Source organism: Mustelus asterias, chromosome 12 (genome assembly GCF_964213995.1).
Source record: "Mustelus asterias chromosome 12, sMusAst1.hap1.1, whole genome shotgun sequence".
NCBI lineage: Eukaryota > Metazoa > Chordata > Chondrichthyes > Carcharhiniformes > Triakidae > Mustelus > Mustelus asterias.
Genome location: NC_135812.1, coordinates 88,518,601 through 88,532,131, shown reverse-complemented (window position 1 = coordinate 88,532,131; position 13,531 = coordinate 88,518,601). Strand labels below are relative to the sequence as shown.

General features: G+C 41.2%; 1 protein-coding gene across 2 annotated transcripts in view; it reads left to right on the top strand.

The window, feature by feature from the left end:
* tepsin (TEPSIN adaptor related protein complex 4 accessory protein) overlaps positions 1–13,531 on the top strand; it is a 33,939-nt gene that overhangs the window by 15,530 nt on the left and 4,878 nt on the right. For both annotated transcript variants that reach the window (XM_078225576.1, XM_078225577.1), the window contains exons 7-11: positions 6,015–6,086; positions 8,190–8,390; positions 8,685–8,853; positions 9,598–9,711; positions 11,762–11,840. In XM_078225576.1, coding sequence (XP_078081702.1) covers positions 6,015–6,086; positions 8,190–8,390; positions 8,685–8,853; positions 9,598–9,711; positions 11,762–11,840 — 635 coding nt within the window. The remainder of the gene's footprint in view (positions 1–6,014; positions 6,087–8,189; positions 8,391–8,684; positions 8,854–9,597; positions 9,712–11,761; positions 11,841–13,531) is intronic.

Below are 13,531 nucleotides of genomic sequence, written 5' to 3'. Positions count from 1 at the left end.
CTAAAGGGATCAAGGGGAATAGAGAGAAAGTGGGGGTGGGATACTGAAAGTACATGATCAACCCGGGATCGTATTGAATGGTGAAGCAGGCTTGAAGGGCCGAATGGCCAACTCCACCTATTTTCTATGTTTCTAATTTGCAACCCAAATGCTTAGCAGCGTCATTAGGGAGGGTGCTGGTTATTTTAAGACAAGCGATTGTATGGGGCTTATATATAATATATAATGTTGAAAGTTCGTAAGCCTCTTTTATGTTCTTTTGTTCTTGGGGATATTAGCTTAGTCAATTAGGTTGATATATGAAATGTCAAGTACTGTGTTTTGAAGGTTTTAATGATTGATTTGATTTATTTTGAACATGAAAAAAATACATTATGTGGTGCATAGATACGATAAATACCAAATACTATAAAGCACATACATCATTAAAAAGAAGATAGGAGAAATACAAACTTATAATTTCACTAATACGATTCAATTCTTAATAATTTTCCAGTTCCTAGACACATGTGTTTCTCATTTTTGTAGTCCCATTATCCTAATAATACCTCCATAAAACACAAACAATACCACCATCTTATTCATTAACTTTATATAAACTAAAACATCTGATCCATGTAGATATTTTAAACCTGTACATCTTTTCAGTCTTCATCCAACAATTCACCTCACAAACTGAAATACACATAGGCTGGGATTTTCCACTCCCTGCCTTTTTTGGGCGGGTTTGGCCATGGAAGTGGAAAATCTCGCGAGAGGCCCCAATCGTGTTTCAGGCCAATGTAAAAGCGTGACTCGATTATCCTCGCCAGTGACAGCACGGGAACATCATTTCCATATGTTAACATCTCATTATCAGGCCTCTACACCTGAATCATCCATCCCTGTAAGAAATTCCATTCACATCAGCGTGAATCATGACTGGTCTTTCAAGGTGTGCACCTGGTGAGCAGACCTCCCAGAGGAGCTCAGGTGAGTGCATCGCTCAGGGAGAGAAAGCCATGTCCCAGCACTGCCCCCCCCCCCCCCCCCCCCCCATCTCCACTTCCCCACCCACCCCCTCCCAGCACTGCTCTGAAAGGTTCCTAATTCACTTTGGTGCACTAGGACACCCTTTAAAAATGGCACCATGACCGTCAAGAAATGAAGTTGCTGGTTGGTGGGTTCTGATTGAGCCTGCCCTGCCAGCATGACATCGTGGAATCTGCCCCTTGTCATTTTCTTTACTAACAATATGGCGGAGGAAGATGCTGTTGGTGCCAGCAGCTTTAACGCATTTTCTGCCAACTATCGGTCTTTGCCGATGGTTGGGAACATTCCACCCACAGGGCCCGATTTTACCATTTTCATTCTAAGTGCTGAATCTGGGCACAATTCAGATCCAACTTGGAAAACTGCTCTCGGGCGCCCCCATACGCACTCAGCCTGAAAATAAAATTGCGGGTCTGAATCACGCTATGGGCAGGGCTTATCACGCCTGAAATGCCGCTGCTCCGATTGGAGCCTTCAACTGCACATGCGCAGTGAAAAAAAATTGAAAAATGCTCCCCTGTCACATCGCCCCCGGGAGCAAAAAGCGGGAGCGATGGCCCCCACAGACATTTCCCCACTCCCACAACATAACTGTTCCCCTTATCCACCCACACCCCGCTTGCTACCCAGACCGATCGCCAGCAGAGTGGCAGCTACTCCCCCACCCCCCTCCTCCTCCCACCAGAGAACCATTAAATTGACGTCACGCCTGTTTCGGGTGCGGTTTGGATTGCGGCCATTTTCGGGCCTTGGTAAAGTGGGCATCTGCGGGGCCGTAGGCGCGGACCACGCTAATCGCCTCGCGCCTGACTTTACCAAGTCTTCGCGCCTGAAAACAGGCCCATAGTCTTTAAAGTAGTAAGAACATAACATTTTTTAAAGTTATTTTTCCTTCTTAATTCTTCCTTCTTAATTCTTAGTAATTATCCCATTTATTTTGCAATTTTTGAGGCAATAATTAATTTTTTGCTTCATACATAATCATTGCACTTTCAGTTCAATTAACTCCCTAAACTTCAAAACCTGTAAATTTATAAATCATTTGTTGGTATGTTCTTGAAAGCTCATTTTACATAACCTGTAGAACCTTTGAACAATACTGTAAATTGGAAAGAATACGTTAACAATACAAAATGTACACTGACTGTGAATACAGTATATATTTAGTTTTACTCAATTATAATTACTCTTTGATTTTATTTTAATATCTTTTATTATATATATATATGTGTGTGTGTGATATATTTACAAAAAAGATGTTTTACATAAACTCTTTTTCAATAATGACATTATTTATACTAACCTAGGTATTTACTTTACCGTTACCAAATAACATAAATGTAAGCCGGGATTTTCCAGCCCCACCGCCGCAGTGGGTATTCTGGCGGTGGGAGCAGGTTGCCATTGGCCAACGGGTTCCCCAGCGAGCAATGCAAATGGCCATGGACTTCGGTGGGACAGGAAGAACCCGTCGGTGGCAAATGACGAGCAGTCTCTGCTGTCGGAAAACCTGCCGGAGTGGGGGCCGACAAAACCCGGCCTTAATTTTACTCCGATTCAATGACGATCCGTTTATGGAAAACCATATCTTTAATTCATCCAATTCTGCACCAACAGTTTTGATAAGCTGTTCAAGATCCCACCCAGAACTAAAAACATTGGTGTCATCTGCAAATAAATGCATTGGGATTCAGTCAATAGTCCAAGTCATTAATTCAAAATTGGCAATTATTAATATGAATTTCATAATTTTAGAACTGCACCAGAGCTGGTTTAGTTTTGTTGGGTGTTTAAAAACTGACCAAACCATAACCAATATCCGAAAGATAGGAAATGTTATCCCACTTTTACGTAAAATCTTTCAACTTGGGGAATTATTTCAAATAAATTATATGGACAAAATCTGCGGCAACCTGTGGATTAAAAGCAAAATACTGTGAATGCTGGAAATGTGAAATAAAACACTAGAAAAACTCAGCAAGAGGGACTGGCAGCATATGTTGGAGAGATAAATGTTTTGAGTCCAATATGATTTCTTCGGAACTGAAGAGGGGCAAAAATGCGCGTGTTTTATGCTGTTGAAAAAGGTGGAGTAAATGGGAAGGTTGGAGATGGGTTAGAAGCCAGGAGAGATTAAATACCAAAAATGTTATGGAACAAAAGGCAAAGGGAATGGTAATGGTTGTCAGAAACAAAGCATGAGCCCAAAGTAAATGTTAAAGGCTGGATAAAGGACAGATCTGTGTGAAAACAATGTACGGTCTGGCATTGGCAAAAAAAATGCAAGACAGAGTTCACAGTCTGAAGTTGTTGAACTTAATGTTGAGTCTGGAAGGCTTTAAAATGTCTAATCTGAAGTTGAGGCGCTGTTCCTCAAGCTTGAGTTGGCCTTCACTGGAACATTACAGTAAGCTGAAGACAGACACGGTGTTGAAAAATAGCATTGAGTACAGTGGACTAAATTGAAAGAGGTACACAAAGTGCCTCTTCAACTGGAAGGAGTGTTTGGGGTTTTGATTGTGAAGAGAGAGTAGGTAAAAGGGAAGGTGTTACACCTCCTGTGATTGTGTGGGAGGAGGACAAGATATTGGGGATAATAGAGGAGGAGTGGCATGTTGGAAGTGCTGTTTTGAAAGGCAGCTTCATCAGAACAGATGCAAGGGAGATGGAGAAACTGGGAAAGTGGAATGCTTCACATATCCCACAAAGCCCTTGCAGGAAGTCGGGTGTGAGGAAGTGTAATTGAGGTAATTGTAGGAGTTGAGGGCTTATAATAAATATTCATAGATGGCCAATCCCCAGAAATGAAGACAGAGATGTCAAGGAAGTGAAGTATCGGAGAAAGATGTATGAAACAGGGAGAAAGATGGAACTTGGAAGCAAAATTGCTTAATTTTTCCCAGTTCCGGGCAAGGTCAGGAAGCGGCATCAACATGGTCATAGAAACATAGAAAATAGGAGCAGAAGTAGGCCATTCAGCCCTTTGAGCCTGCTCTACCATTCATAATGATCATGGCTGATCATCCAACTTGATAGCCTGATCCCATCTTTCCCCTCCATATCCTTTGATCCCCTTCGCCCCAAGAGCTATATCTAACTCCTTCTTGAAAACATACAATGTTTTAGCCTCAACTGCTTGCTGTGGTAGTGTCATCGACATACCAGAAAAAGAGTTGTTAGAACTGGAAAAAGGCATGCTTCACATATCTCACAAAAAGATGGGCAGAACTAGAACCTTGTGGGCACCTCTAGCAGCACCCTTTATTTGGAGGAAATTAGACAAATTAAAGGAGAAATGATTCAATGAGAGAACAAGTTCAGTCAGATAGAAGAGAATGCTCGATGGAGACTAAGCTTTGGCTCAAGGAAGAAGCAGGAATCCCTCAGATTTTTGCATCATCAAGGGTCATATTGTTTACTGTCTAGGTGTTTGGCTTTCTTTCAACAATAAGGCATTCAGGTTTTTTTTTAATGAGTTCCCATGCTCTCTATGTTTTATGTTGACTAATTTTTTGGCCATGATTTAAATGCTGCCTAATGTAGTTGAATATTTGCTTCAGTAATGTCATTAACACAGTAAGAAGTCTCACAACACCAGGTTAAAGTCCAACAGGTTTATTTGGTATTACGAGCTTTCGGAGTGCTGCTCCTTCATCAGGTTCACTCACCTGATGAATGAGCAGCGCTCCGAAAGCTCGTGATTCCAAATAAACCTGGTGTTGTGAGACTTCTTACTGTGCCCACCCCAGTCCAACGCTGGCATCTCAACATCATCAACAACCAAATTCTTCATTCAATGGGTCACTCCCTGTACAACGTTTGAGACTGAAAGTTTGGAGACTAAGAATTAACTTTTATTAAAATTAATAAGATTTGAAAAAGAACTCTGTCTTACTTTGCCATATCTAAGATTCCAATCATTTGGATAACAAGGCGTCACGGGGGAGATTTGCTTGGGACAAGCTTTCTGGAAAACAAATGTCAATTAACACGAAAACAACAGACAATTCTGGAAATATTGAACCCATCTGACAGTATCTGTGAAGAAAGATAGAGAATTTTCTGTTTTTATTTCCGATTTCCAGCATTCACAGTATTTTGATTTTCAAATAAGATTAAACTTAATTCTCTTACTGGGTGACTCCTGTCCGAGTTTGGCAATGCCTTGCTGTAGATAACTACCTAATTTTAAAAAGATAGATTGCTACTCTATACTCTCCTTCCCTTCATTCTTACTCTATTGAAATCCACACACTATAGTAACTCTGTCTTTACCTTGTCTTTTGTCTCTCTTGGGGCCCTTATCAGCCTCTCAGCCGTTTCTACCTCTACAAACTTTTAAAAGCCAATGTTGGTGCCTTCTCAGTGCTGCTGCTTGATTTATATTGCCGCCTTTATCGTTCTTTTCGACCTTATTGAAATTGTGCACTCTGCTAACTGATGATTCACCTAATTTTAATCATTCAGCTAGTTTTCTCAGCGATAAAGATGTTGCGAAATGGTGGATTTTCATGTTCCATAAGCCAATCCAAAATTAATTTGGGATTACTTTTAAATATTTCTCTGATGTTTAATGCGTGAAATGTAATAATGTGTACAGCTTTATGATTCTAATTCTACTGCTTATGTTTCTTATTGCTTATTGTTCAGTGGATTGCTTCGCTAATGTTGATATTGCAGAGGGAATAGCATCCAGTAATTAAGTTGGGAACTGAAATTGTCTAACCTCTTTATTTTTTTAAGACAATTTCCCAAGTATCCTTTACTTCCAAGTATTCAGTATTTTTAAAATTCCTAACATTGATTAGATGAAGGAATTGTTTTGTTCATCACTGATGCGTTTCAAATAAAAGACTCATTTGGGTTAAAACTGATCTAAGTTTAAGTTGCTTTTAAGATCAAATGTCAACTCAGTGCTCCAACTGAGTGGAAATTTCGAAGTGGAATTTGGAAGATAAATTTTGTTGTTTCTTTTTCTACAGGAATGGGTTCCAGTCCTTCTTCTGGCTCTACAATGCAAGGCTTTGGGCACACAGCAGGGAAAGTGTCTTCAGGTAAGTGCAGAAACAGATCTCTGCTACAGAATCCTTCAGTCTTGTCTAAAGCAATGCAGTCAGCGATTCAATCATCAATTGTGTATTCTTTTGTCTGTGAAAAACCTGGCATAGACTCAATATCTTGATTTTGCTGACGTCTCAGATGATTAGACTGATTATTTCAGCCTTAATTTATTAGGATGTCACTGACTGTGCTGCTGCATAAATGTATCTACTTGATTATTCTTGTTTGGATATTCCACCGAGTCTATGTCCGTTTTGAGGTTTATTTTCAGAAAATTCTCTCTTGCTGTGCAACTGCGTTGTTATCATCTGCAAAATTCTATGAGGGATTTTCACTTCCGTTTTAAGAGACTTGTCCTTTGAAGTGAAATGTTCTGGTTGCCTCAGCAGCACTTTGGCTAATCAATCGCCTGCCCTTTATGCAACTCGTTCGATTTTCGTTCCATCCAGGCAGCGGAAATGAAAACCTGCCCTGTTTGTTTTTTCCAATGTTTGTCATTTCAGTTCAAATTAAACAGATTTCAAGTAATTTATCATAAGTAGCAGCACCAATGTTTCCTAAACAACTTCCAAGTTTGAACCCTGGAGCCATCTCTTACATAAAGCTACCTAATGCAGTTTGGCAGCATTTCACTTTTTTACCCAACTGTCTGTATTCATTCCACCTACAAGGGAGAAGAAGAAAATTGCTCTTTTTCATGGTGAATTGCATATCTTTCACGCCAAGTACGGACGGACAATATTGGTGTTCCTGTACAGTGATCAAAATGTCTTACTAGTCCTGTAGTCCAAATCTGGTGCATTTTAGCATTTCTATTGCCCTTTTATTATTTGAAATGGGGTTAGCTAGAATTGGTCTTGGATAATCAGAGCTGGAAAGCTACAAGTGGCTGACTAAATTTTATTTATGCACAGTTTTTGTTATTCGTAACCTCTCCTACTAAAGGGATTTATTTGTGTTACTAGTCAATCTACCATTGGTAAAGACAAAATATGAATTTAACTATAGTTCATCTATAAGCGATATAGGGTAAGTTTTTTTTAAGCAGACCAGGCACCTTGAATGTGAGAAAAACCGCTTTACAGCTATGTGATTGGCACATTGATCATTCTCCCTGCACCTTTCAATGTTATTCAGACACACTGGTTATGAAATCAGATGTGAAAAGGAGCTTTCACTATGATCGTGTTGTGCTTGACCTTGAATTGTGCTGGACTAGGTAGATGTTTTATATAGTTATATTAACAAGGTTTACATTGAATATGGGTGGCACAGTGGTTAACACTACTGCCTTACAGCACCAGGGAACCGGGTTCAATTCCTGGCTTGGGTCACTGTCTTTGTGGAGTTCTGCACGTTCTCCCCGTGTCTGTGTGGGTGTCCCCCGGGGGCTCCGGTTTCCTCCCACAGTCCAAAAGACGTGCTGGTTAGGTGCATTGGCCATGCTAAATTCTCCCTCAGTATACCCGAACAGGCGCCGGAGTGTGGTAACTAGGGAATTTTCACAGTGACTTCATTGCAGTGTTAACATAAGCCCACTTGTGACACGAATAAATAAACTTTAAAAACTAAATTAGCAAAATCCTTGGGTTGTAACTAGAGCGTGCACGTGTCTAGAGAAGAAAAGTCATCTATCAGCAAATAAATTTGGAAAAGCAAGCCATTTAATGTTAGTTGTGGCTGTCTGTGATCCAATTGGAATGGTTCCAAACACTGCAAGATGGTTTGTTTATTGAAGCTCCACAAATAACATATCTTTTATTTTTGCACCAGTCTGAACAGTGTCTTCAGCCGTATGTTCTTTAAGTAAATAATGTGTCTTTGATGAACTGGCCCCAGGAATGCATAGACTACAGAAATAAATGCTTCCCTATGCACAAATTGACAATGACTTAAAAAGTTGCTTCACGTATCTAGATTTGCATCAAACACAACTAGAATATCAGTGGAATACAGGTTGTAGTACAATGCTTTTTTTTTTACAATTTACTCATGTGGATTTATTGGCAATGTGCTTGCCTCAGCCTGTACCATGTTGTTATCAAGTCTGGCTGCTAAATCATAGCAATTAAAAATAATGTTTATATTATTATCAGGTTCTGCCAGTGATGCAATTCTTAATAAGATACAGAAAGCGGCAGAGGTTATGGTGAATGCTGTACTTCCTCAAGATTGCCCCAAAAACCATGGAAGCTATTATCATGCTGAGGGCTACCAGCCAGTATTGTCAACTGTCTCTGAAGCAAAAGAATTGAAACCAGTTTCTAAAAGTCCTGTTGCTAGACACAGTACAAAAGGTAAGTTCATCTTCCTGAGTTGGAATGGGTTAATTCATTTGAACAGTGCCACTTTTGGACAATTTTAATCCCCTCTCAGTTCCTCGTTCTCCCATGCTAACCTACAAATTAAATAGAATTTTTTTTTTTCACTGCCTTTGATTAAACTAAAGTGTCGTTTGTCTTGAAACAAGGTTGAAGAGCGAACACAGCGTACTTTGGAAAACTTTTAGAAGGTCATACACGGAGCAGGAGCTGTTTTTGCTCTGGTTTTGTTTTGGCTTTGGTATCATTGTGATGTATTTTCCTCTGCAGCAATTCATCATCAACCTGGTCTGCCAGGGGGAGGCTGGGAAGAAAGTGACAGTGGACACAGTTCCCAGGATTCCTCACAGACCAATTATATCTCCGATGGCAGCAATAGTAAAGCAGGTACAGACAGCCAATCCGGAGGCAGCAGAGAGAGCGGAGACTTAATGGAAAGGTAAAAGTATTATGAAAATGTAACAGTCTGCCAATGAGCTAGTTTGGTGCCAGTTAGTGAAGTTAAATACAAGTACAAATTTATGCATTTGAAGAGGAACTTATCTTTTGGTCACAGTGTAACAGCGAATATATTTGAAAACGTTTTTTAAAAATAGGTACCAGTAGTGTGTGGGAACATAAGAGCTTGACGAAGGTGTATCTTGTTTGCACTGAGGATTGTGAATAACGAGCCATGTTTCTGCTTTCTTCTGGTCTTTTTATGAAAATACTTAACATGTTTCAGCTCATTGCCTTTAATTAGTGTCTGATTGGACTTCCCACAGTATTGAACATTCTAACAGACAGAAGCTCAATACAGTGTGTGTATATAAAAGATTAAAAGTCCCTGTAGCTCGAACAACTGCATGTTTAGTCGTGTTATTTTGTCTGAATTTTGTGTATTGATGAACTGTTAATTATATATATTTATTATAGATATATTCATGCATTTACAAGTTCAATTTTTATTTCCAATATGTTCAGTCCTTAAGTCATAGCTTCATTTAAAGTGGTTAAAATATTATGATGAGCATGTCCTTTGCTAGGTTCTTAGTTAAAATCAACAGCAAATGTTTTAGTTTCCATACAATTCAGTAAATTTTCCAATATGTGAGAGACTATAATTTGAATTTAACTCGGGGATGTTTTGAAGATTTGTGTTGTGCTTTGAAACTTAGAGCTGTCTTTGATTTTTGTTCATTAGAGTTGAATCGATAAACGTGAATGACTGTGTACAGGAAATAACCTTGGTGAACAACCTGACCCAAGGGTCAAAAGTATTTCTGACCAGAGATGAAATGCAGCATTTTATCAAAGAGTGAGTGTGACTTTATTAATAAACCATTTGATAAAAAAACACTTCATTGAACTTCTGAGATAGGTAACAACAGCAGACTTTTAAATTTCTGATATACACTGGAATGGATGATTGTTTGAAAATTGTAATGTCCATAGGATTAAAATCCAGGAATATATTCTTAATTTCTTAATTCAGCATTTCCTGTTCTTTCTGATCGAATTTTTGAACAGTACAGTTCTAATAAAACTTTGGATGGCACGATGGCACAGTGGTTAGCACTGCTGCCTCACAGCGCCAGGGGCCCGGGTTCAATTCCTGGCTTCAGTTCCCGGCTTGGGTCACTGTCTGTGTGGAGTTTGCACATTCTCCCCATGTCTGTGTGGGTTTCCTCCGGGTGCTCTGGTTTCCTCCCACAGTCCAAAGATATGCGGGTTAGGTGGATTGGCCATGCTAAATTGTCCCTTAGTGTCAGGGGGACTAGCTAGGGTGAATGCATGGGGTTAAGGGGGTAGGGCCTGGGTGGGATTGTGGTCAGTGCAGACTCGATGGACCGAATGGCCTCCTTCTGCATTGTAGGGATTCTATGAATTTCTATGAAAAAAGAGATTTTGATTCACTTACCTTCTTATAGAAATTCTTTAGAGACCTGTTCTTAAATATTTCTCTCAAAAAGAAATCAAATAAAGTATCCTCTTTGTAGCACAGTGGTTAGCACTGCTGCTTCACAGCTCCAGGGACCTTGGTTCGATTCCCGGTTTGGGTCACTGTCTGTGTGGAGTTTGCACATTCTCCTCGTGTCTGCGTGGGTTTCCTCCGGGTGCTCCGGTTTCCTCCCACAGTCCAAAGATGTGCAGGTTAGGTTGATTGGCCATGCTAAAGAAATTGCCCTTAGTGTCCTGAGATGTGTAGGTTAGAGGGATTAGTGGGTGAAATATGTAGGGATATGCGGGTAGGGCCTGGGTGGGATTGTGGTCGGTGCAGACTCGATGGGCCGAATGGCCTCTTTCTGTACTGTAGGGATTCTATGATTCTATGTAATTTGGCTCTGAACATGGTTCCATAGTTGATATCCTGGAGCGGGCCCACTGTGCTAAACTATCTAAATTTATATTCACATGGCAGCTGTGTTCCTTTCTGCCACAATATTGTAAAGCCAATGATACTTACAGAACTAAGGAATTTCTCCATTATGCAGTGCATATTGCTTATTAATTTTTGTTTAATGAGATGTGGGCATCGCTGGCAAGGCCAGTGTTTGTTGCCCATCCCTAACTCCCTTGAGAAGGAGCTGATGAACTGCCTCCATGAAGTGCTGCAGCCCATCGGGTGCGATTACACCACAGTGCTGTTAGGAAGAGAGTTCCAGGATTTCATCCTTAAGCTTGATCCTTAGTCATCCAACGCTTCTGAGAAATTAATTCAGTCAATTATATGGTTATATCAGGCAAGGGGAGGAGAATGACTGCTGGTGTTGGGGGAGAGAAGAGACCGACTGTTGGTGGGGGTGTAGAAATTAGAGAGAGTGCGTGTTGTGAGTGAGCGAGAGTGTGTGAGAGCACAGGTGTGTGTCAGAGAGAGAGTCTGGCTCACTCCTAGGGTGGAGTTTCTCTGTACTGCCCACTGTGGGAATCTTAACAGGCGGGACAGAAAATTTGATGGACCATTTATAGGTCCCTGTACTCAGTGAGCCAGAAAAACACAATTTGACCCCTTCACGATCTTTATTAATTACTCAGTATTTAAGTAATCAATTTATTGCTTTGACATTGTTTTATTTTTGCTCAGCAAGTTGTTTCTTTTCTTCCACTTCAACACTTTATTGAAATTCATGTTTAACGTTGCATCAAAACTTAACTTTTCGAAATTCGCTTTTTGGCCCCTGGAATGAGGAAGAGAATTGAAATGTGGCTCCTCGCATGAAAAAGTTGAACAAGCCTGATCGAGAAGATGCTTTTCAGTATTCACCAATTTACCCGCCGGACCGTTTTAAACTTCATTCTGGGGCACTGTTTATTTCTTGTCAAATTCAGTTTGCTATAATACAGTCTCTATTTCTCACCAAATTCAGGTGTGGCTTACTCAACTGTGAAGTGGTCGTGGAGCTTCTCACTGAGAAACTGAAGGAACTCTCCGACACTGTCAACATGGTATTTGCTACGAGTTTCATAGCAGTTCATTTATTCTCGAGGCATTGTGAAACATGACACAAGATGAATGCATGTCTTCCTCTTTCCTCTCAGGCTTGCTATCAGAAATCAATCAGGCTAATGATCCCTGGGATTTGACACACTGCTGTAAAAGTTGTGTTGGTGAGGTAGCACAGTGCTAAATTGGAAAACAAAAAAATGTAAATACCCCGGAGTTTATGTATTGAATAATTGTCAGGTTAATCTAAACACCGAGGTTAGATTTGAAAAAGGAGTAAAAAGATATTCCAATCAATTTTTAAAAAGTGCCTTCAACCAGGGACTTGAGATCAATTAATTGAAAAATGGGTTGACGGCACAAATCATCGCAAATGAGTATGATTTAGTGGCCATTACAGAGACATGGTTGCAATGTGGTCACGACTGGGAGTTAAATATCCAAGGGTATCAGACTATTCGGAAGGACAGACAGGAAGGTAAGGGAGGTGGTGTGGCTCTGATATTTAAGGATGACATCAGGGCAGTAAAGAGAGATGATGTAGGTTCCATGGAGAAAAAGGTTGAGTCCATTTGGGTGGAAATTAGAAATAGTGGACCCTATTTTAACATTTTCATTCTAAGTGCTGGGCGGACTTGTGTTTCAGTTCCGACTTTTAGACCCGTTCTCAGGCGTCCCCATACGCATTCTGCCTGAAAAAATATCAGCAATCCCGAATCGCGCTGCACTAGCCTGTGGGCGAAGCTTAACGTGCCCAAAATCCTGCCGCTCCGATCAGTGCCTCCAACTGCGTATGCGCAGAAAAAAAAAAGATAGAACGTGGCTCCCCGCCACGTTGCTCCCGGGCCGGATAATGCCTCCCCCTGACCCCCACAGACCGATCGTGGACCCCCCCCCCCCCCCTCCCGTCTTCCACCCCACCGATCTCGGGCAGAATGGCAGCGGACCCCCCCCTCACTGATCACAGGCAGAGTGGCAGCGGATCACCCCCTCCCTTCCCCCGCCCATCGATTTCAAGCACTGAGCCATCGGACCCACCTCCCCCCCCCCCCCCCACCGACCTCCAGCAGAGAGCTGTCGGACGCTCGTCACTGACCTCCTCACTAATTGGAACGCCTGAATCAGACTTTTGTAGAGCATGTCTGTTTTGCGCTAAATCTGGATGGGCAAACGCGATGGTAAAGGGGGAAGTGCCAGTAATGATGAGTGTGCAGCCCGTTAAGTCAATTTAAATGCATGCATTTGCCGTTTTGGGTGCGGTCATTATCGCGGCCATTTTCGGGCCTTGGCAAAGGGGGAACTGGCGCGGAGGTGGGCACGGATCGCGCTACTCTGCTTATGCCTGACTTTACCAAGTTTTCGTGCCCGAAAACGGGCGCAACTTGATTATGAAATTGGGCCCAGTCAGGAGAAAAAGTCACTGATAGACGTGGTCTATCGGCCGCCAAATAATAACATCACTGAGGGGCGAGCAATAAACAAAGAAATAACTGATGCATGTAAAAATGGTATGGCAATTATCATGGAGGATTTTAATCTACATGTCAATTGGTCAAACCAGGGCAGTTAAGACAGCCTTGAGGAGGAGTTCATAGAATGTATCCACGATGGTTTCCATGAACAGTATGTAATGGAGCCAATGAGGGAGCAAGCTATCCTAGATCTGGTCCTGTGTAATGAGACAGGAATAATT